This window comes from Colletotrichum tamarilloi (assembly GCF_030869305.1).
Source record: "Colletotrichum tamarilloi strain Tom-12 chromosome Unknown Scaffold_255.1, whole genome shotgun sequence".
Taxonomy (NCBI): Eukaryota; Fungi; Ascomycota; class Sordariomycetes; order Glomerellales; family Glomerellaceae; genus Colletotrichum; species Colletotrichum tamarilloi.
Window position 1 is genome coordinate 1 of NW_026849638.1, and position 23,041 is coordinate 23,041.

Here is a 23,041-nt window from a genome sequence, read left to right on the forward strand (position 1 = left end):
AACTGCAGGCCGTCTTTGTTGATGTCAAACTGCTCTGATGCGAGGGCTCCAAGCCGGTCAAAGGCCCACACCCTCATGAGAGATCCACAGAGCGTGAAGCCCATCACAAAGCGTCGGGTGTCCTGTGTGGCTAGCACTTCCCTCGCATATCTCCCAAGGTCGATCCAAGCTTTGGAGGCGGTGTCGGCAGACGGATTACTCTTCAGTTCTCCGGGTACTAATATTTGCTTCCAGTGGTATGGAGGTCCTTTTGAATCATCGACAAACCCAACATCCAGTCTGCGGTCCGCCGTCGAACCATGCATCGGCGTATTGGGCTGTATTAAAAGGCTCCGCTGATGTGTCGTATTGGACTTCTGGGCTTTTGCAAGTTGCGCCAGCGTCTTTACGATGTCGGCAAGCCACTCCAACACGGTTTTTTCGTTCGGATCCCGAGGCCATCCCTCCAGCCATTTTGAAATACAGACTCGCGGTCATGAAAGCACTGATCGAAAACCTCCGTGGATGCAGCTTCTAGTCCGTCCAATCTTCAAAAGTACGCATCTCGGAAACCGAGAAGTTTCACGTACGTAGTGCCGAGCTCCTCCTTCGGTATATCGTCAACATATCGGCGATGTTCGGATGTGTTGGTAAAACTGGTCGTGCTCCGCAGCCATGGTGTTTTTTGAAGCGAGGAAGCTATTCTTCTCCGGGGGAGGGGGGGGGGGGGGAGGGGGGCGTGGTTTCTGTAATGGCTCTATGTGCTTGATCCCAAATGGTGGCATCATCGAGTTTACCAGAGAAAGCCGCTTTCAGAAGTGGTTTGACGCGACTGAAGTCGAAGCTGTCGGAGGCTGCGGCCGAGATAAGTCTGAGGAAATCATTTTGTAAACTGCCGCAGCCCGATGTCGATGGTAGAGATATTGAGGGGACGTGGCAAGGCAAGGCAACCAGGAGAGGGAGGGTCAGGTTCCGAAGATCTGTGAATGATTTAGAGGGGTTAAGCAGCGAGAGCCAGGGCTCGTACCTTCTTGGCCGAGTTGATCTACTGAATCGTAGATTATGGCGTCTTTTCCCTGGTGCATACGGAGTTGAAGGTACTGCGGACACCATTGAGCCCATTTCCAATGGAGTGCGATTGATCTGTTCTGATAATTCGGTCATGGCAGATAATAAGTGGTCGGTCAACTAGCGGGTGGGGTTTGCGGGCTTCTGCATCATTGGTCGGCGACGCGGCTGTCGGAAACTTGATATTCCGAAGCCAACAAAAAACACTGCCCAATCAACGGCTTAAGGATGAGCCCCTCCTCATGCTAATCTGATTGGAGGGGTTGCTGGAGAGCCCAGACGATAGCGAAATAAACAGTTAGGGAAGCAATGCTCAGTGTACAGAGAGGTGTAATATGTCAGATTGAGATGAGCCCTCAATATCCGTGATCAGACCGCGACGGAAGATTTTTGATATTTGTATGTTTAAAGAATCATTCGACGTTGTTAAGTTGATCGCTGTTGAGAAGCTCCGGAACGCGCTACGTGGCACTAGCACGATCCACCGCGTAGCGACTCTACTTATATATACGTCCTAAGGTAATAGATCGCGAGCTAGATTCAACGTCTATCACTATTACAAGGGAGGTTATAGTAGCGAGCGACGAGGATCTATTATTATAAAGGGTATAGAAACCATCTATAAAAGTCTAATTAAACTAAACTCCCTAAGAGATAATTAATAATATAACTAACGGAATAACGGAGATTTCAAATAATAGCTAGCGGACGGCGAGTACGCGAGCCGTAACCTTAGCTAAAGAACGTATAAAATATATAAAGGATAATAATAAGGGACTACTCTTAATAATAAATAAGTAGGTTAAAGAGCTATATATAGTAGTTAAAATTATATTTAATATATAAAAAAAATTAGAAATATAGAATAAAAACGTTAAAGTAGAGCTTTGCGTAGTTATTTTAGAGCTAGAAATAGTTAAAAGCGAACTATAATTTATTAAAAAAGAGCTATAAATAATAAAAGAACGTATAAAGGACGAAAGTATTAAGACGAACGAAAGCTTTAAAATAATTACGGTAGTAGTTATAACGCGGAATAGCCTAAGCGTATCCTATACGGATGTTATATAAAGCGGCTTAGGTAAGTAAGGTTATAACTCACGGGTAGCTATAGTGGGTAACGCGACGCTACCGAGCCGCAGCGATCCCTTATTTTATATAATTAATATATTAAGAGTTAATAAAATAAGTAATAAGCTTAACGTAGGTTAGATCCGGGTTATAGTAAAGAAGGAAATACGTACTATAGACGGATAGAGTAATTAGTACTATCGGGCTATTATAGTAGACCTAAGGAATACGGATAGGATCTAGATTATATATTATAATAATATTAAGTATAAGCTTGTTAAGTAAATTATAGAAAAGAGCTTTGGTTTTAGAATAAGTATATTATAAAACGAGCTCTATTTTATAAAAGTAGATAATATAAAGCGAACTAAGGTACTAAGTAAGAATAGTAATATTAAGGCTAAAACGGTAGAGGTACTTAGCTAAGAAAACGAGATTATAATTACTAAGATATCTGTTACGAGCAGGTCAGGGCAACCAACTGTGGCACAAAGCAAAAGCTTCGATAATGATGACTCCGGCATCATTGTCCCCTGTTCTGCACTATATAGGTACGCCGGCCAGCACCCAACTGGTTGGGCCGTAACAATATCTTAGCTAAGTAAGAAAGATATACCTAAAGTATAGGTCTATAGTTATATTTATAACTAAGGTTAGTAATACGTATATGTTACGAGCAGGTCAGGGCAACCAACTGTGGCACAAAGCAAAAGCTTCGATAATGATGACTCCGGCATCATTGTCCCCTGTTCTGCACTATATAGGTACGCCGGCCAGCACCCAACTGGTTGGGCCGTAACAGTATAGACTGATTAGTAAGGGCTTTTTCTATATTAGAGGAGAGTCCGGTATAATAATAGTATTTAAGTAGTAGCTACGTCCTTAATAGTACTATAATTACTAATAGATTACTAAGTATAAGGTATATTAGTACGTAAACCCCTAGGTATATAGATAATATACTAAGGTAGGTTATTATTACTCTAAATATAATAAGACGATTATAATATACGTACCTTATAGTAGACCGTACGAGTTGTTTAGTAAGAACTATTTAAAGCTATATCCGTACTCTTATAAATAAGAAGGTTTAGATCTTTTAGCTTAATATAAAGAAGTAGGCTAAGGTCTATAAGAGTTTAATAAATAACGAAGTACTACGTAACTTTACGACTATAGCGGTATAGGAGCTATAGGCGTAGAGGATAGAAAGTAAGACTATTACTATTTTAATAATATATAGTAAGTAGACGAAAATAGTACTAACGGAGTAGAGGGACGAAGGAAAATAGGGAATTAGGAGTTTATTATAAGTAAATAGAGGAGTAAAGGTAGAATAGGTACTAATAGTATTACTAAATATTATAACGGCCGTTATCCAGCTTTTAGATTAAAGGCTATTAGTAACGTCGGTATACGTACCGGTATAAAAACTAGAGATATTATAGCAAGCGTGCGACTTACTAAAATAAGTTATTATAAATATCCGAGGAGGAATAGGTAAAAGGGTAGACGTAGTTTTAATAAGAGACTTTAACTATTATAACTACTTATAGGGAGATAATAATATATTAGAGGGCTAATAAAGTAAAATAAACCCGATTATCCATCTAATAAGCGAGTACTCGCTCCGTAGCCTCTTTTTATGTAATATAAAAACGTAGGAGAAGAACGAGGTAATAACGATAATTAACTTATCCCTTATATCCGAAGAGTTAATAAGAACGGTAGTACGATACGCCCTATATAAAATAGACTACGGGTCGGATTACTAAGTAATTAAAACGACCTTTAATATTACCGTACTTAAAATAAAAAGCTAACTATAGCTCCTCCTTAAGAACGCTTTATAAAAATAAATTAATAAGAGAGTAGAAATAAACCTATAGCGAATATTAATAAGAAGTATAGTATAGTAATAAATAGATCGACTAATATTTATAGTATACGAGGTAATAGAAGTACTAACCCCTAAAGCTAAGCTATTTCTATATATAAAGAAATAGTAGATAGCCGACTTTGTATAGCTCCGGTAGATCTATACTTACTAAAGAAAATGGGCGAGGGTAGAGAGAAGGGTAGGTAATACTTAATCCGAGCTAAAAAAACGTACCCGCTTAGTAGCTAAGTAATATTATAATATTATTTAATAATAAAAAAAAAGCTATTAAGAGGATTTTTTAACTAATAATATAAATATTTAGAAGGCCGCTAAGTACTTTAACGTTAGTTTTATATAATTAGCTAGTAACCTATACTATTGTTACGGCCAGCTAGTCGTAGTGAGTATGTTAGCAGAAGTTGAGGCTGCGAGTACTAAGTAAACAGTGTCGTAGTCGTGGATAGCTTCCCTGAAGCTACGTCTGTAAGTCGTAAGGTAGGTAAGGCTTCGGTGATCAGTCGTAGTCTTGTCAGGAGGGGTTCTCAGTGAAGATAGCTGAAAGCGATCATAAGATCTGATACTAAGTTGATTGCTGAAGAAGCTATGGGAAGTCTGTCCTTGAGCCCGGCTCAAGTCCATCCTATATACAAGTCTCGTTCCTGAACATATCCTTTGTCCGTATGTTTACCCAACGGGCCCCGTATTCTGAAAGGACGGGGTCCGTATCCTTGGCGTACGGACCTTCTTATCTCTTATCGTCACGTGACTTGTCCCATAGTTCTTCCGTTCCGTGGGAGTCACCCTGTGTTCCCATGCTCCTGCATATATGGTGTGCCGCAGCCGCCGCAAGCCTGCGGGGCGGGCCCTGGTCTTGGTCATGCATGTTGGGTCGTAACAATTACCTATATTATTTAGAGGGGGTAGCGGTATAATAATAGCCTTATATATACTCGGCCTAAGAGTAGAGTAGAACCTATATATAGTAGAGCTAGTAGCGCTAATAAAAGCGGTTAAGTCTCTCTTATAAAGGCTTAACTACTGGGCTATTTACGTATTTACTTATAATAAAGCGGCTATATTAGCTATCCGTAACCCGTAGTAGTAATTAAGCTAATAAGAGATTTACTAACTATACGCTAGCGTATAAGATCTTTAAAGGAAAGGTAATAAAATTATTATTTTCTAGCTTTTATTAATAATAAAATCACTTTTATTAAAAGCGGCTAAAGTAGTAGTAAAGGAAAGTATAAGACTAGTGTTACGACCCAACATGCATGACCAAGACCAGGGCCCGCCCCGCAGGCTTGCGGCGGCTGCGGCACGCCATATATGCAAAGAGACGGAACACAGGGTGACTCCCACGGAACGGAAGAACTATGGACAAGTCACGTGTAGATAAGAAGCAGTGATCACGCGATAAGGTGATCACTGTGATCACTCCAAGTGATCGCTCACCAGTATCCACTGAGCGATCACCCAACGAACAAGAGTGATCACCAACAAAGGATATGTTCACAGGCGGACTTGTATATAGTATGGACTTGAGCCGGGCTCAAGGACAGACTTCCCATAGCTTCTTCAGCAATCAACTTAGTATCAGATCTTACGATCGCTTTCAGCTATCTTCACTGAGAACCTCTTCTGACAAGACTACGATTGATCACCGAAGCCTTACCTACCTTACGATTTACAGACATAGCTTCAGGGAAGCTATCCACGACTACGACACTGTTTACTTAGTACTCGCAGCCTCAACTTCTGCTAACATACTCACTACGACTAGCTGGCCGTAACAACTAGGTAAGATACTATAAAAACGACCGGCTAGAGCCTACTTAATAATACTTAAGATCGCTTTAAAGAGTATATAATAGAAATACGGAGCTTTACCTAATAACGTAGGAGCATATTTAAAAAAGACTAATATAGTTTTATTAAGAAAGTATACGCGCGAGCTATATAATAAGCTTTTATAAAAAGAAGCTAGTATATTAATATAATTGCGTACTAATATAATAAAACTAAATTAGTACTTATACTAGATTAGTATAACTACTTTAGTATAATATGCCTATGGGTAAGTAATAGAATTAGTAAAGTATTTTTTTTATTATATATAGTAAATAATATAACGAACTTAAATATTTTAATAAATAGAAACGCGTAGAGAGAACTTATCGTACTTTTTTAGAGGAAAGAGCGCGTCCGATCTTAATAACTAGTTACTAAACGTAGATATTATTAAAGAAACGATCAAGTTCGCTATGAGCACGGAGAGACTGGATGCTCAGATCAGCCAGCGGCAAGACGACCATGAGTAATTGCTAACCCTGCCATAACGACCCACACTAACTCACATACCAACTGATAACACCTCGACGCACCCTCGTGCCACCGACGGCAGGACTGGCTTTGGCTGCTGACGATAGGACGCTGAACACTTTAGGAATCAATCTCAGGATGACCTGTTACTAACACCACGAGCAACCGCAGCATTGGCAAGGAACCTCAAGGCTATGTATATGTGGATAGACTGTACTCGTATGGGCTTCTTGGAGACAAGGACATGAATGAAGGTAGAGATCATGTAGATAATCATGTGAGCCCTGATAGCTTAGCTGGGGCGTAATCAACTACTACTCCAAGATCGCCAGACGATACCGGGGCTGGCCGGCTCCACGCGCTCAGTTCATTGTACAGGAGCTAGCATCACACCAAAGAACCAGCGTCCAATATAACGATTGATCATGTTCATGCACCCCGAGGCCCTCGCGATCATCAACATGTCATACTCAAAACCATCAACATCGGCAAACCCGAAGTCGTAGCCGAGGCTCGTGGTACACGTCATATCGGTAACCAGACACCGGAAAGCATACCCTATTAATTTCCTAGACAAGCCATACATCAGCTATATTTATAAGTGATCCTGAAAAAATGGGAAAATAAAAACAAAAACAAAAATAAAAAGGTTTAATGATAAGCGAAGGAATCGAATCACATGTCAAGACGTTGCTGATACCCTTGACAGCACGGAATCTCGTAAGTAGTCTTTGCACCAAGGCCTCGTATAATCGTTCACGGGACATGACTAGATGGGTGGCTAAGACGGGCGCGATGGCCTCGCGGCGCGCGCTTTATGTAACTCATGAGGGCTGTGAGAGACTCGAAGTGCGGTGGTTAGCAAAGACTTGAACTGATATTGCAAGGGGTGTATCATGAGGCTCAATCGCCGTCAGCTTTGACTCTACGGTACACCCGAAATCAGAGAACCCACAACTGTGCGAACTTTGACCGCCCTGAGATTCGATCTCCACTTCCACGCCCTTCGGAAGGCGGGGCTACGGGCTTACTGCAAACAACCACTTTGGACATCAGTGATAAACCATGTCGACATAACCCAATGGTCTAATATACAAAAAGGAATGTACCGAGAGCTGGATACTAGAGTCAATGGCGTTGGCTCGCGCGAGGTCGTATTTACACCAGCCCAAAGTTCACCTTGCAAAACCGCGTCACCGGCACCCAAAAAAGGGCGCCAGCGTTTTCTAACTTCCAGCGGCTCTTTCCCAGTCAGGGAGCTAAGCTGGCTAGCTGGGTCAAGTTCAAGCTGATCTTGGGTATGCGCCAAGGTACCAGCAAGTGAAGGGTAATGCTGTTGAAGACACAATCTTGATGCAACTGACTCGCAACCCAACTTTTACCCAGAAGTTTCATTGATGATGTGAAGGATGAAGAATCCCATTTATTAAACTTCATCATTCAGGTGAACTGTGAAATATGGTCAGGCTCTGGAGGTAGTATAACGTTGTGTAGCTGTTGATGAGCTTGAAGTAGTACGCCCGCAATGGCCGGCGTTTCCGACATATGGGAGCGAAATGTATATATGGTCTTTCTCAGCTGCCTAATTTGGATCCTCACATTAGCTACTTTGCAGACTTCTCGCTCCTGCGTTCATTATTTCCGTTTTCGTCATTCATCGTTCTCAGTAGCAATGTTGTATCAATATTTCTCGCCTCTCCTTTTTCTGGGGTTAACCTCCCTCGCTTCTGGCAGCGTGCTCCATGCCCGAGATGGCGACGTTGCAGTCGGCGACAAATGGAAACCGCATGATGAGGTTGCGGTTTTCCAACAGCAAGCTGCCTATGACCTCGAAGGCGAGCTTGAACTGCGTTTCAAGCCCTGGCTCAACGATAGGAGCGGTTGCTTCCCCTACGCCGCCGTCGACAAGGATGGGAACCACGGGTATGTGTACAACATATGTTTCTCTTGATACACGTCGATCAACGTTACGTCTGACTGTTTGGCCTACTCAGAATGGGGCTTAAACCTACAGGCCATAGTGGCGGTGACTGCCGTGATGCCAGCAAGGGTCAGCTTTACGCCAGGGTCGGAACTTCCAACGGTCGGACCGGTATTGTGTATTCGTGGTATCAACCCAAGGTCCAGACGGACACCGAACGTCACAAGCACTGGTACCTGACTATTGTGATCTGGTTATACTCTGATAAGTGCGACCCAGTGGCCGACGATTACCGCGTCGTTGGAGTCAGTTACTCTAATGGCAAAGAAACCTACGATACATCAGTGAGCGGTAATACACTCTATAGCTCTGGCGATAGCGGTTCCGGTCCTGGTAACACACACCCCATCGTCGGATATGACGGTCAAGTCAACGTTTTCCCCTCTCAAGACGGCACTGAGTACGCCCTAAGCCCGCCATTGATCAGCTGGAAAAAGCTCTCTCCGCCGGCAATAGAGCAGCTCAACGGTGTCCAGTACGAAAAGGCTAGGTGTCCCTTCAATGACAATAATATCCAAGCATCCCTGGACGCTGCTTTCAACACAAATTCCTACATCAACCTTGCAGCCGTGGCCGATAATTGTAAATCGGCTACCCCGACGTCAACGCCGACCCCGACAGCAACGCCGGCTCCTCCCAGCACTGCTAAAGAGGTGGACTTGGCGTGTATGAATCAGGGTCCCGGGTTCGATCCCTCGAACTGCGTGTTCTCTCCAATACAAAACGATGGAACTGCCATCGACGAAACAGATTCGGAGGCTATCATCAAACTTATGACTGCCGAGACCTTCCTTCGATACATCAAAGGAGACAAGGCAGACCTTACTGATACGTGTGTCTTCTACACCAAAGGAGTCACCGCTGCTGGAGCAGCTACAGGGTTATCATCTGCTGCTACAGAATGGGCGTGCGGAGAGTCGAAGAAACCTCGGTACACAATATGGGTATGCATTTCACTAAGTTCTAAGAAGGGGAGTCGAGGCCCTCAAAGTGATGAAACTGACCAATGATCCCATCCAGAATCTATTTCCTAACGCCTATGATGCTTCTATTCATAAGGGCGTCCGGGACCTTTATGCCATGTTCACGCCCGGAAGCTGGCTAGAACCTATCAGGAAAAAGCAGGAAGAATTCGAGAAGACATTGCCTATCGGAGTAGTGCCGCCGAGCATCCGTTATTTCCAGCAAATGTCAGAGTCCATGGCTGAAGCATGCTTCGGAGAGATCATCATCATGACAGAGACTCCGAAAGAGCTCGCACTCTACGAGCCAGGCAAGAAGTACCAGGACGCACGCTTCAACAACATCTTCTGGTCTCACGAGCGACCCGTCCTCCAACGGAAGGCGAAAGAGGGAGAAGCAAAGCTCTATGTACTGGACTCCAACACCAAAGAAGCCTGGGAAGTTATAGACGTCGATACGTTCGAGCTTGGCTCTTCCATTAAGTTCAGACGAGATATGAAATTGGGCCATGAGACGTCTGATGTCTTTGACTCCAAGTTGCAGGCCAAGGTCGCCAATATGTGCAAGAGAAACGGACTTGGATCTCAGGAACCGGGTCAGGACTGGTTTGGATCCTACGGAAGCAATGGGTGGTAGATAGAGGACGTTGAACGGGCGAATTCGTTCGTTAACAGCTGATTCCAGACTTTGTGGACGGTAGATCTCTCTCCAGGGCTGCTTAATTGCAGAGATTCGCGAGTGCCGCCAAAAGCGCGCTGCAGAGATTTCGCAGAAGGCAGGCACACGTAGACAACACAAGAAGATTCCCATATACTCGTTCACTTTTGCGTGATCTTGGCAGTTTTCAGGACCCGACAGGCGGCGATGCCCAGGCTACAATACTACATTCTGCCGGAAAATGAGGCCTCGTCTTAGTCGAGTTTGGTGACGGATGAGCCGGATGTGGGGCAGCGGATCGCCTAGGGTCGGACCCCAATCTGCTTGGCATGATGCTGACCCCACGTCAACGCGGCCATGAAGTACGGATTGTCATGGCTCCTAAGCAATGCATAAAGAGTCCGAGAGGGCTATCTATCATTCCGAGCGCCCTGGTTTTTTTGTGAACCTAAACAAACACAGCGCAGGTTATGGGTTAGCGCTCGTACGAGTCCCATCCGTTATCGGGCCACATTTCATTTCCGCCCCTGATATTCGCATTTTGGAACGTGCACCTGAGCGGAGACAGATCAGGCAGACAGCCTTAGTATTCAAGCTCGATTCCGGGCTGAGAGCGAGAACGAGTTTAGATCAACTTGCCACTGGACCAGACACTAAAAGTGAGATCCCATATAGGACAGGTTTCCAGTAGTTCATATAGTCCTTGACAAGTCTCCGAATGCTAGGTTCTGCATTTCAATAATTGTCGACGCGCAGCATGGAACTTTACAGGAACCCGGAAGGATCGATGTCGAGTGTTTCCTTGCGCTCTTCCCGAGACTGGAACGCCGAAATAAGGAATGAGTTTGCCGACACTTCGGAAACCTGCTTCGTTCGCCTTGCCACGCAGTATGCTGCAGGATATCTCACGCTGAGCGATTACTTAGAAGGCGTGCTGTCTCACTTGAGGAAAGGAGCGATAAAGCATAAGTGGGATGTACCATCAGAAGACTTCAGCGACTTGCTGGAGCTGGACCTCTTCGCGGGGGCTGTCAAAGCACGGCATCTCGATCCGACTTTCGTCCCCTTGGAAGAAAATGGTTAGTTTCCATAACACAATTTCTCCCACTCCATCTGACCTGAACTTTGCCACGCCAAGACTACTCTCAGGCAAAACGCCTTGCTTCCAGATCATGGACCACAAATGATCCAGACGAGTTCGACCGGCTCGGTAGAGAGGACCAGATCGACCCCTCAGCGTTGATGCCGGAAATTGCCGACTTTTTATTGATCATCTGCTACGCAAAGCGACACACACTTCTGTTTAGACACCTAATTGGTCTATTGCCGGGGCCTCCTAACAGGTCTACTTTTGACTTTCTGAACGAGAGATTGCTTCAGCCGCGAACCGCCTATTGGACCATAATACACCAGCATTCTCCGAAACAACAGAGCAATTCGACAGACGAGATAATCATGTGGACTGATATCCTTAACTTCGGCTGGGTACATGATCCCGTGAACGCCGAAACGCAGCGGTTCCTGCATATTGGGATACACAGCCAATATCCTGACGTTGAGAGAGACGACAGTGTCGCGTTTGGGAGCCAGAAACTGAGGGACTTCCACCTCGCATTAGCCTCGAGGGGACTCTACTGTGACATGGCATCACTTGGTGATTATCTGGCGAGTTGCAGGTCTCTCGACCAAGCTCTGGACCTCCTCGCAATATTCCCCGGGAACAAAGTCAGGCCTTCGGGCCGTGACTTATACGAATGGGAGTCTGGCGGCTTAGTGGGTAGTATCGCCGGTTCCTCGACTCTGGACGGGAAGCTGCGGACGGACATCATGAGCCTCGCGCTTGAATCCATCGAAGGCGTGGATGTCAATGCCCCATTCAACTCCAATGCATGGGAAGATGACTTGCCGGGGAGGAAAAGAACGCCTCGCATGACCGGTTTACAGGTCGCAGCGTCCAAAGGGGACCGAGAGCTTGCTGAGGTTCTGATCCAGCACGGGGCCCGATGTGATGTAGTGGAGTACACGACAGGGTTGAACGCAGCGGGATTTGCGAGGAACAACAGACAAGTGGACTTGGCGGAATGGCTTGACGATTTGTCCCGGAAGTAAAAATCAGGTCATAAAAACCTGTGTACCTACGAAAATATAGTCTTTTGTCACGTTTCGCATCAATTTGTGGCAATCACGGCGCGGCAATAGGCGAACTCCTTTGTGATCTATTGCCACCTGAACGCTCAAAGCCTGATATAGTTGCGTGGATCACGGATAGTGCCAAGTGTTGTTGGCTGGGAAGTGGCTTACACTGGAAGGTGTTTTCTCGGCGTGACATATCCTAGTTATAATTCAAATGCACCCAAAATCTACTCCGTCCCAATTACCATGCTTCTCGATAAACTGTCTTCGCCATCTATTTTATTTCCTCTACCATTGCTTCTCCTGCCGAGCTGACTTCTTCGATCGGTCATTCTCTGTAAAAGCATCGCATTCATGCAAATATTCTCCTGACATATATACATTTGTACGTCGGTTCCTGTATACACCATGACCGCGTTTTGGCTCGTCATTCTCCTCTGCAGTACCGCCAATCTTTTGCATCTTACTATACGCATCCTTACGAGAGCACGAGACCCTCGACTTGGCAGGCGAGGGCAGGTTAGTTGCGCCGAATGAAGCGTTGGACATAGAAGCTTCTCGGTCTAGTGGAATACCATGGTCATGGATTTGTGAACACAGTAAATAAAAGAAATTATCTCATAATCGGTCCTCTTCTACTTCATTCTGGACAGCTATTTCGCTAAACCAATATGTTAAAACGAAACAATAAAGACAGAACCTTGGAGAATCTGAAGAAATGGAGGTCATCCCGGATAATCACTCTAAACCCATGAATCTCCTCTTCTAAGCGCTCTTTCTCCCCTGGCACGGGAATCCCATCCATCCACCTCGGTCAGAGCCTCCAATGGCGAGTCTCTATTTGCTAGGAGGAAGGAAAAAATGTTTTGTGGCCGATAATGCGAGGATGTCGGCCAACTATGGGGAGAATCTTATGTTCAAGCTCGAGGCGCGTCGAATCACCTCCCGGCTCCAGTGAATACTTCAGAATAGTGGAAACATCCACCTCTCCGACGAAGGCGCTGCTCCCGCAGACTAGGACGCACTGTACTCCCGTCGGACAGTAGAAGCGGTACTCGACTGTCTCTCGTTGTCCCATGATGGACAGCTGTTTGTTGTCCGATGTGATAGGTGGCGTTTAGGATACTGATAGGCTTAAGTCAAGCGCTTGGCTGATCTATGTATTGAGCACATGGATCGTCCATGCATGAACACCAGATCACGACTGAATAATCGAAGGAAATTTCAACCCGCGACCGTCGAGATGTTCAAAAGGAAAGGTTCAGTAAGTGAGGAAGATTATCGGGAAACCATCTTCAGTCTTGACAATGAGAACCGACAGTCATCTGCGAACCGATGTGCCTACAGGACGCCGGCGCTTTCAGTCCTAGGCAAAGCGCAGCCGGCACTACAGCCTTCTGGACCACCAAGCCTACGCAGGCCCGGCTTGTGGTATGCCCCGATGCGAGTGGAGAAGAGGCGATCGCGCGCACCATCGGTCAAGGTCCACATAGCAGAAGCGTTGCCATGAGAGGTAGGCCTAGCGATGATACATTCAGCTGTCACAGATAGAGAAGATGTAAGCTTCTCCATGGCTTAGTGAAGAGATAGTTTGACCTGACTAGCCGCGGCCAGTGATGAGGCCTTCGACTTGAAAGAAACCCAATATATAGCCTTTCTTCCACCACCATCACGGCAGCCCACGGGTTTCAGACCGCTCATCCTCCAACTACTCGTTTTCCTTTCCGACAATGGTCCAACCCCAGTCCAGCACAATGCACGACGTGCAATCCATCGCCAAGCTTTACCATGAAAAGTAGTTCAAAAAGCAGAAGCGCGAACAGGAGGAACGTCAACGCAAGCGTAGTGAGCAATAAAAGGAACAGGAAATGTCAACAAATTTGTCGAAAGCGCTCGATATTATACCTCAATCTATATAATGCCCCAACGCACGAGAAGTCGACATCTACTTATCAAGAGCTTGACTTCGACACTGTCTTTCAACAAAAACCTCGGGGAAACCTTACTTGATGTCAACTTGATTGAGACATTTGAGAAAGAGTATGAGGGCTTTGAAAAGGGCGTTCAGGTGTTGAACACCAGATTTCGTAAGGGAAAGACAGAATATCAGATTCATTGAAAAGGAAGGCCCCACGAAGAGGATACTTGGGTGGCTGAAAAACACATGAGCTTGAAGCTGGTTCACAAACACAAACCACCGGCAAAGACGCAGAAAAGAAAGAGGAAGAGGGCATACGGGTAGACGGCTAAATATGGATATGATTCGCGTTGTAGCATGCAGTATATTTCTGTTCGAGGCCATGCCCAACATCTCACAATACTCTATAACACAATTGTCTTTTAAGTGTGTCCTTCAACTAGAAGGCCCAGTTGCTAGAACTCTTCAGATGAGCCGACGGGAGGTGGCCCGCACTCTTCAAAAACAATTTACATCTAACGTCGGCTTCGACAACGCCGTTGAAAAAACTTTGCCTTAATATTAGCTCCGACATTGGCAACTTACTTGGACCACTTGGTTCCATTCATGGTAAAGATGAAAAGCCCATCATATCTGTCACGAGAAGAGGTAGGTCACACGAAATTACCTGCTAGCATTCAAATACTCACTTCCATCCGAGCATTACATACCGAAGATAGACGGAATTATAGAGATAACGCCCAGTCCCAATAAAACTCGGCCCAAGTCACAAAATGAAGGCTGCCGTCTTACCACTTCTCGGCGCGCAACTCATCATAGCCGCCGAAACTTCAAGGTGGTGGGGCGCCCATAGATCAAATACTGAGCGCGTTAGCAAAGGGAATGTCGAATGGGCTTTGAGACACCGAACCACCGAGTTGGGCTTCCCCGGCGGCCAGACCATCTCCTGGAGATGGATTCAGTGCACCGAAACCGACGAGTACGAGTCTATGGACGTTGCTGTTGTCACTACACCGCGCAGTAAGAAACTAAGTCGTACTTATCTTTGAAATCATACCAGAACTGATCTTGAATAGTTGTCATCGACGGAGCTCATACTCAGCTTGCCAATGGACAGGTGATCTGCAGAGTGGGCGGGGAGTACTTCAAATGCTAGAGGAAGGTGTTTTACCCAGGGGCTTCATCGTGTTAGGGCCAGCTAGTCGTAGTGAGTATGTTAACAGAAGTTGAGGCTGCGAGCACTAAGTAAACAGTGTCGTAGTCGTGGATAGCTTCCCTGAAGCTATGTCTGTAGGTCGTAAGGTAGTGATAGATCTTTAGTATGGTTAGTAGTTGCATAATGGATGGGGATGAGTATGGTTGTATTGCTTGAGTGATCTGCTGGGCCTGCAGTAGATCTATATAAACGAGTGGCATCTATCCCTTGTAGGGCAATCCTGGCCCGACTACGTGGTTAACTGAGTAATGACTGTATGCAGTGAGTTTCACCTAAGCGAGGGTATCCTAGATTCTGTCAGGTAGGTAAGGCTTCGGTGATCAATCGTAGTCTTGTCAGAAGGGTCTCAGTGGAGATAGCTGAAAGCGATCACAAGATCTGATACTAAGTTGATTGCTAAAGAAGCTATGGGAAGTCTGTCCTTGAGCCTGGCTCAAGTTCATACTATATACAAGTCTCGTTCCTGAACATATCCTTTGTGATGTTCCTGTTCACTATTGTCCGTCCCACTTATTCACGATCGTCCGTCCCACTTATCCACGGGCGTCCGTTCCTTATCTTATCGCGTGATCGTGATCACGTAACTAATCTATAGTTCTTCCGTCCCGAGAGGAGTCATCCTAAGTTCGTTCTTCTATATATATAGCGTGGCGGCTGCCGCAGGTCCTATAGGGCGGGGCCCTAGCCTTATTATACGTATTAGGTCGTAATACTGCGGCGGCCGCTACGCTATTTAATTTAATTTAATTTAATTAATTCCTACTCAGTTCTGGCCACCTTAGTTAGTAACTATGCCCGGATAGCGGGGTTTAGTTAATAGCCGACGCGCTCTAGACGTTAATCCGTAGTACTTTACTTCGCTAATATAAAATACCAACTAGCCGTTTTTAAATCTCCTACTTTACTTTTTAACCTCTATTTATATTCAGCTAGTCCCCTTATATAGTTCGTAGTTCTTTATTAATATATATATATATCTAGGCTTTATTAAGGTCTTTCTCCTTATATAACGGTTTAGTATACTTATAGTCTCCCCCTAATATTTAGCTTAGTTTAGTATATAACTCGATCCCGTATTACCTAAGGATCTCGGTCTATTCTATAAATTAGATTACTTTAATAGCTACTTTGCGCTTATTTAGTATAACCCGGAGATTATATCGTCTTAGGAGGGTTCTAAATTCTTAATACCGGAGTTATTAAAACTTATAGTATCGTAGTAGGATATATAATACTATTTACTATCCTTTTTAATATAAATAGTTAGCGTTAGTAATACCTAGTACTCTTTAATTAAAAAGGAAGTCCTAGAGCCTAATTTTTTTTATACGTATTTAAACTAAGAGTACGCTCTAGCGTTTACTAAGGCCTTCGTAGAGTTTAAAGACTTTTTTTATCAGCTTTAGTATAAAACAGAATAATATTCTCCCTCGCGTCTTAGTTTCCTATTTAATTTACTATACGTAGTAGGACTATTTATATAACTATATTTTAACTATTAACCTAAGTTTAAATAAGGCTCTTAGCTTATTTACCTTAGGACTTATTTATCCGTTTAGCCTCTATCCCGTTACCTCTTTAGCAGCGATATTTACTACTTCGTTACCCTAAATACTAATATAGGTAGGTACCTATTAGAGCTCGATTTCGAGTCCCTATTTTTAGAGAGCTTATATTTTTTTTATAATAATCTTAAGAAGGTACGTATCGGACTTCCCCTTTAAATTAGCTAACGATTTAATAGTAGCCTAATTATCGGTATATATAAAGACTTTATTTTAGTAGTTTCCGTTTTTTTTATTTACTTATGCTATTTTAAGGGCTAGGACGATACTCTATAGCTCTCTTACGTAAATAGTAAATATTATATCGTCCCCTATATAGGATTTTTTAGTTTACTATATAATTATATAAACTACTACCGCTCCGATCTAACTATTAATACCGCTACTATTTATATAAATATAGGCCGCGTTAGTATTCTTTTCTAAATAGCGTTCGTATTCTTTTTTAACTTACTCCGTACTTCTAGTAATATAAATATACGGTCCCTACTACTACGGGGGAGTAATAAAAGGCGGTATATACTTATACTCATATTATTCGTTAGTTACGTCTTATCTATTACGTATTTAGTTTATTATTATCTATTTTAAGCTAATTTTCTTTCTTTTACGTACAGTAACTTCGGCTATACCTACTCTACTAATAGTGTCGATATTATATTTCTATATTTATTATTTAACTAGTAAGAGGTATATTTCTATATTTAGTACTAAGAACGAGGTTGCTCTATATACTCTATATATTATCCTAGCTACTCTAGCTTAGAGCCTCTATAATCTGTTTAATATTCTTTTTATATAGCCTATTTCTCCCCGACTACTATTAGACTATAGCGAGTATACGTATATTATTTATAATATTACTACTCCCCTATAAATTATCCTTATCTCTCTCGTTATTACGCCCTACATAGAGCTACTTAGGCTACTAAGTACTATAATAATATTAATAACCTTACGTTCTATCTCGTTAATATATTATTTTTACTTAAGGGCTAAGTTTATAATAAGACCGAGGTATTTATAAGTTACTTTAGGCTTAATTTCTCTTTACTAACTATAGAGTATTTTATTTATATTAATTCTAGTTTTTATTTATATAAAGTGGGTAAACTAAAACTTTAGAACTTTTTAGGTACGAAAACGGATATATAAATAAGAGCCTACGTCTCGGCTTTCCAAAGCGCTTCTTAGAGCTTTTAATAAGTTTCTTCTGTGCTATTTCTTATAATAAAGATTATTATATTATTAATAAAGCCGGTAGTTATTATATCTCCGGTTTTATTATAACTATTTAAGAGATTTGCGTTATAGAAGAGGTAGAGTATTAAGAAAAGGGACGACCCTTATAGGATACTAGTATTAAGTTTATAAGTCTTAGATCGGAATCCGTTTACGTAAATTTCTATCTCTTAATATTTAAAAAAACTAATAACCTAACGTACCGTCGCTTTATTAATCCGCCTCTTTTATAGGTTATATAGTAATTAGTAGTACGAAACGTTATTAAAAGCGCCTAATATATTTAAGAGAAGTAGGCTTATTACTATTCCCTATCCTAAACCCTAAGCTTTATATATCCTATTTACGATTTAATATAGTACGTATTCCGTTAACTAACGTCTTCTCCCGCCTATATAACTATTTAGTAATAATCCGTATATTTCAATAAAGTAGCTCAGTTTCCTTACTATAACAGTATTTATAATCTTACCTACCATATTTAAAAAGGCTATTAGCCTATATACTTTAGGCACTATATAGTTATTTTTACCTAGCTTTTTAAGTACTACTATAATAGACTTTTTAAAGTATTATAGATAATATTTTAACTAGAGATTTTAATTAAATATACGGACGAGATATAGCATAATCCACGGCCTTACTACTTAGAGTACTAGGTTCGTAATACTATCGGGGCCCGGGGCCTTTAGCAGTACTACTTCTTAAATAGTATCCTTTACTTCGCTTTTTAATACTAGTAATAGGCTAATTTAGTTATTATATAATATATTATCAATATTTTTAAAATTTGCTTTAGGTAATAGGGGGAAAAAGGTCTCTTTAAAAAATATAGTTTTTTTTTAAGTATTACAATAACTTAAAATATATTAGGGTTCCTAATTTTTAGCGTAACGGTTAACGGCTAACTTTATCTATTTCGGGCCTATTTAGCAATCTTTTATAGCGACTTAAGTAACTTAGCCACTATTTTAACTACTTCGTAATATACTTATTAAAGAGCTTTTTTTATAATGCGGCCTTTCTTATTACTTACTATTCTATATACCTCCTAGCTCTCTTTTATCTATCGCTTACTATAATTATAGCAAAGTTACTTTATCTTAGCTAGGATAGTTATATATTACTCGTCCTAGCTTTTCTTAAACTTTAGTAAAAGGGTACTAGTTAGGACCGCGGCTTTAATAATAACTAAGAGGGCGTTAATAGTTATTTTTATATATTTATTAAGCACTATTTTCGTTCTTAGCCTTTATATCTTTAGTAACGATTTACGAAAAGTCTTAGTAAATATTTCTTTATTAATAGCTTTTTACTTTCGTTTCTCCTCTCGCTATAGCTCGGTTACTACTAAGTATAGCGACGTTACTATAAGTAGATAATCGGAATCATAGTTAATATTATAATTTACTTCGCATCTAATTATTTAGTTAATAAGACTTACAATAACGAGATAGAGATCGATAGTTATCTAGCGGTCTCTTTTTTTATACATAATAGTTCCCGCTCTTAATTAACTTATGAGGTTTATATTATTTATTAAATCTAGAAGCTCGGTTACTTCGTAGTCCGGCGCTCGGATATTACTACCTCCCTATAACTTATAGTATAGGTTAAAGTTACTAACAACGATTTACTTAACGTGCTAGTATGTTTCTAATATTATTCGTAATTACTATAGGACCGGCTACCGATTTTCCTCCCGCAGTAACGGGTTATATATATTATATAGCACTAAGCTTATTTTAGTATTGTTATTTATTATAATAACTAGAGTATAGAGGTCTTTATTAACCTTTTTAAACTATTAACGAGAGTAGTCGAGCTTTTTGTTAATAAAGAAGTAGACCTTAGCCGGGCTATTTTCTTTACTTAAGGAGTAGTATAAATAGAACCGATCCTTAGCTAAATAGTACGTTATTATACTATAGGGGTTCTTTTAGGGTTCCTAAATAGTAATAATATTATAATTATCGATATTCGGGTTATAAAAAAGTATCGCTATAACAGTATTTTTTAATTTTCTTACGTTATACTATAGTATTATAAGTATATATTATACGTTTATTTACTATTATTAATAACGATTTCTATCGCTATGCTATTACTTATTATTTACGTATTTATTATTTACGTATTAAGGTTAAGTACTTCGAGCGCTCTTTATAATTAGATAATGATATATTTCGGATACGTATTTTTTATAACTATAGTAATCGTTTCTTTTAATTCCTAGGTTACTATTAGGTTAGGCCTCTTCTAAATCTTCTTTATTAAGGACCGGCTCTAGCTCGAGCAATTCTCTTAGAATTATCTTAGTTTTAATAGCGGCCGTACGATTCTTAAGTTCGGCCTAGTCCGAGTTTTTAATCTTAAGGCTAGTAGCGGGGCCGTTTATTCTAAATAGTACTTTAACTATAAGCTATAGGTAGCCTTAATCTTAGCCTTTTTATATATCTTAATACGGTATTTACTATATTATACTTCGTATTTACCGTAGTATATAGTACATTTTTTTAGGGTCGTTATATTACTTTTTAAGGGATAATCCCAGGTTACGTATTTTTATATTTAGTAGCTATATATTATTATTACTTTATATTAAGTTCTTATGTAGCCGTATGCATAGCACTTAAAACACTACCTTAGATAGTACTATCTATCGTATTATTTATATTAGAATACTTAGCTTTACTAAATAAGTCCCTCGTTAATTAGTTTATTAGCGTCTTCTACCCTTAAGAACTCTACGACTACTAATAATACCGTTTTTTTACTAGCTAATTGGGTTAGCTAGCTTACGTATTTAATATCCGCTCTAAGGATAAATACTTTATTATCTTATAGTAAGTCTTTTTTAATTTTTATAAAGCGATTTATATTTATAAAGCTAGTTCTAATACTATGCGCTAGTACTCTATAAGTTAGGATCCTTACGGTAGCTCCGTTACTAATATAGTTTTCTTAGTCCTCGGTAAACTACTAGAGGGCCTCTATATCTTTTATTATTACTATCTTAACGCTTAAGTCGCCGCTCTTAAGTTAACTAGCAAATACGGTTTTAAGCTTATAAATATACTTATTATTACTTTATTTAATAGCGCGGTTTATATATATTTTAAAGCTACGAGGGTTTATAGCTCTTATACTAATAATAGTAATAGGGTTTTTAATATTTATAATAATTTTACATAGAATTTAGGTCTGGGACGCTCTCTAATTATAGTAGTTATATATACTCCTTATAAGTCCTCCTTAGGTAGCTACGCTAATATATAATTATATAGTATTCCCCTAATTTATTAGCTTTAATACTTTAATATCCTTTATAACTTTAACTACTAACTCGCTAGCTTTCTAAGCCTCTTTAATAACTACGCTAACTACGCGCGTTATATTAGTATTTTCCTTTAGTTCGGTTATATTTTATTATATAGTAATCCTAATAGTTCTCGATTTATAAATATTACTCTCGTTAACTATTTTATTTTTTATACGTAGACTCTTAATAGCTTAATAAAAATATCCGAGCTCGGGTAATTTTTATAATTTAGTTAGTAGGGTAATAGTAATAATAAGAGTAAGTCTTACGGCTTTTGGGTTAAGGGGGTGTTCGTTTATAATATTAATTAATTTAAGTACTATCTAAAAGTATTTACTAAGTTAAGTAGTATACTCTCGATAGTACGTTAGCTATGTTTACTCCTAGGGCTATAGGGTTATTATAGTACTTTTATTATTATAAGCTTCGTAACGAGTATACGGCTATTTAATTAACCTTTTGGAGTGTATTATAGTGCTGTTTTTACTCCGATTTTAAAAATTTCGTTCTTATTGTTATTGGTATTTTACCGGACAATCCCCCCACCCCGTATCTCAAAGAATACACTTGTAGGGTTTTTAGTCGGCCCGTAATCCGGAACGGAGCAAAGAATCGAATCTTGGCACCAACTGGGCGATTGACGAGCATGTGTGTGGGTCGTGTCAGCGCTACGCCGGGCGAATCGCGGCCTGAGAAGCAGCACAGCTCTCACCATCTCACCAGGTGACTTCAGCCGGTAACACCAGACGTCGTCCAAAGTGGTCCCGACCCTATCGAAGTCGGCTGCACACTGTCACCTAGATCTCACCCAACATCCATGATAATGATTATTCGACGCATCCAACAGGGATCAGTGTCGGGATGGGCTTCCAGTGGCCTGTACCAACAAAGAATGGATATGTACACAGTAGTGGTTCCATAAAAAGTAATTTGCGTTTCTTGCCGCGCGTTAGTGACTTGAGCGTAACGTTGGAGGCCCTCAGTGGGGGGGTTTACGGTCGCAACAGACCTGACTGAGGGTATCTGTCGGGCATGGTCGTCATACTGTGCGAACCGACTTTTGTCTCGTCGTGTTGCTAGCAGGCACTCCGATGTGAACACGCGCCAAGAATGCAAGCAGGGTTCCTCGAGGAGCGAGAAGTACGGAGTACTTCCATAAGCACTGCTTGCAACAACTCAAGGCTGTGGGTGAGGTATCTGTAGTTGATCGGAAATTAGACGTTCTAGACTAATTCTTGCCCCTGTTGAAGCTCTCTCCGTATGGGCTCTAATTCAATGCAAAAACTCACGGCAGTGATCCGAATACTATAGAAGTAAGTGCCTATTGTCCAGTTAATAGGCACATGTGGATATACCGAAGCTTGCTTTTAACCTTGACGGATGGTAGTGGAACTTATCAGAATGTGGGAGGTGTGAACGAAGGGTCCGATCCCAGCGTCAACAGCGGGTGAACGACGCTGGGTGGAGCTAACAGCAGCACGGCATCGTCAAACACAAACGATCAGTAACACATCACTCTCAAAACTGGCACCACTAGAGCTCCTCTGCTATTTGCTTTGGTGACACGACCGCCCCCCCCCCTGCAGCGCTGTGATATGTCTCATTCCCCAACCTCGATGGCGATGCTGAGGAGACGTCGCTGGGATTGGCAGTTCGCGCTCTGGGACGCGTCGTGACCCCATGTTGTACAGCCACCTCGACTGCTCGAGGCCGGGATGGCGT

The 23,041-nt window shown here is 41.6% G+C and overlaps 4 protein-coding genes across 4 annotated transcripts; 3 read left to right on the top strand and 1 right to left on the bottom strand.

Annotated features, from left to right (window-relative positions):
* Positions 1-678: 678 nt before the first annotated feature.
* On the bottom strand, positions 679-1,064 carry CTAM01_16726 (uncharacterized protein; the record flags this gene model as incomplete). The annotated part of the gene is made up of 2 exons (XM_060532718.1): positions 679-959; positions 1,007-1,064. The coding sequence occupies 2 exons, from the start codon at positions 1,062-1,064 to the stop codon at positions 679-681; spliced, it is 339 nt and encodes a 112-aa protein (XP_060372701.1).
* Positions 1,065-7,490: 6,426 nt separating this feature from the next.
* CTAM01_16727 (necrosis inducing protein) lies at positions 7,491-9,902 on the top strand (the record flags this gene model as incomplete). The annotated part of the gene is made up of 4 exons (XM_060532719.1): positions 7,491-7,620; positions 7,927-8,245; positions 8,317-9,247; positions 9,324-9,902. Coding segments are annotated over 4 exons (1,959 nt in total), but the record flags the coding sequence as incomplete, so codon positions are not given.
* Positions 9,903-10,680: 778 nt separating this feature from the next.
* Positions 10,681-12,032, top strand: CTAM01_16728 (uncharacterized protein; the record flags this gene model as incomplete). The annotated part of the gene is made up of 2 exons (XM_060532720.1): positions 10,681-11,002; positions 11,062-12,032. The coding sequence occupies 2 exons, from the start codon at positions 10,681-10,683 to the stop codon at positions 12,030-12,032; spliced, it is 1,293 nt and encodes a 430-aa protein (XP_060372703.1).
* A 2,715-nt stretch (positions 12,033-14,747) lies between these two features.
* CTAM01_16729 (uncharacterized protein) lies at positions 14,748-15,130 on the top strand (the record flags this gene model as incomplete). Its single annotated transcript, XM_060532721.1, has 2 exons — positions 14,748-14,994; positions 15,051-15,130. 2 exons carry the CDS (start codon positions 14,748-14,750, stop codon positions 15,128-15,130), a joined length of 327 nt encoding a protein of 108 aa, XP_060372704.1.
* Between the last annotated feature and the right edge of the window lie 7,911 nt (positions 15,131-23,041).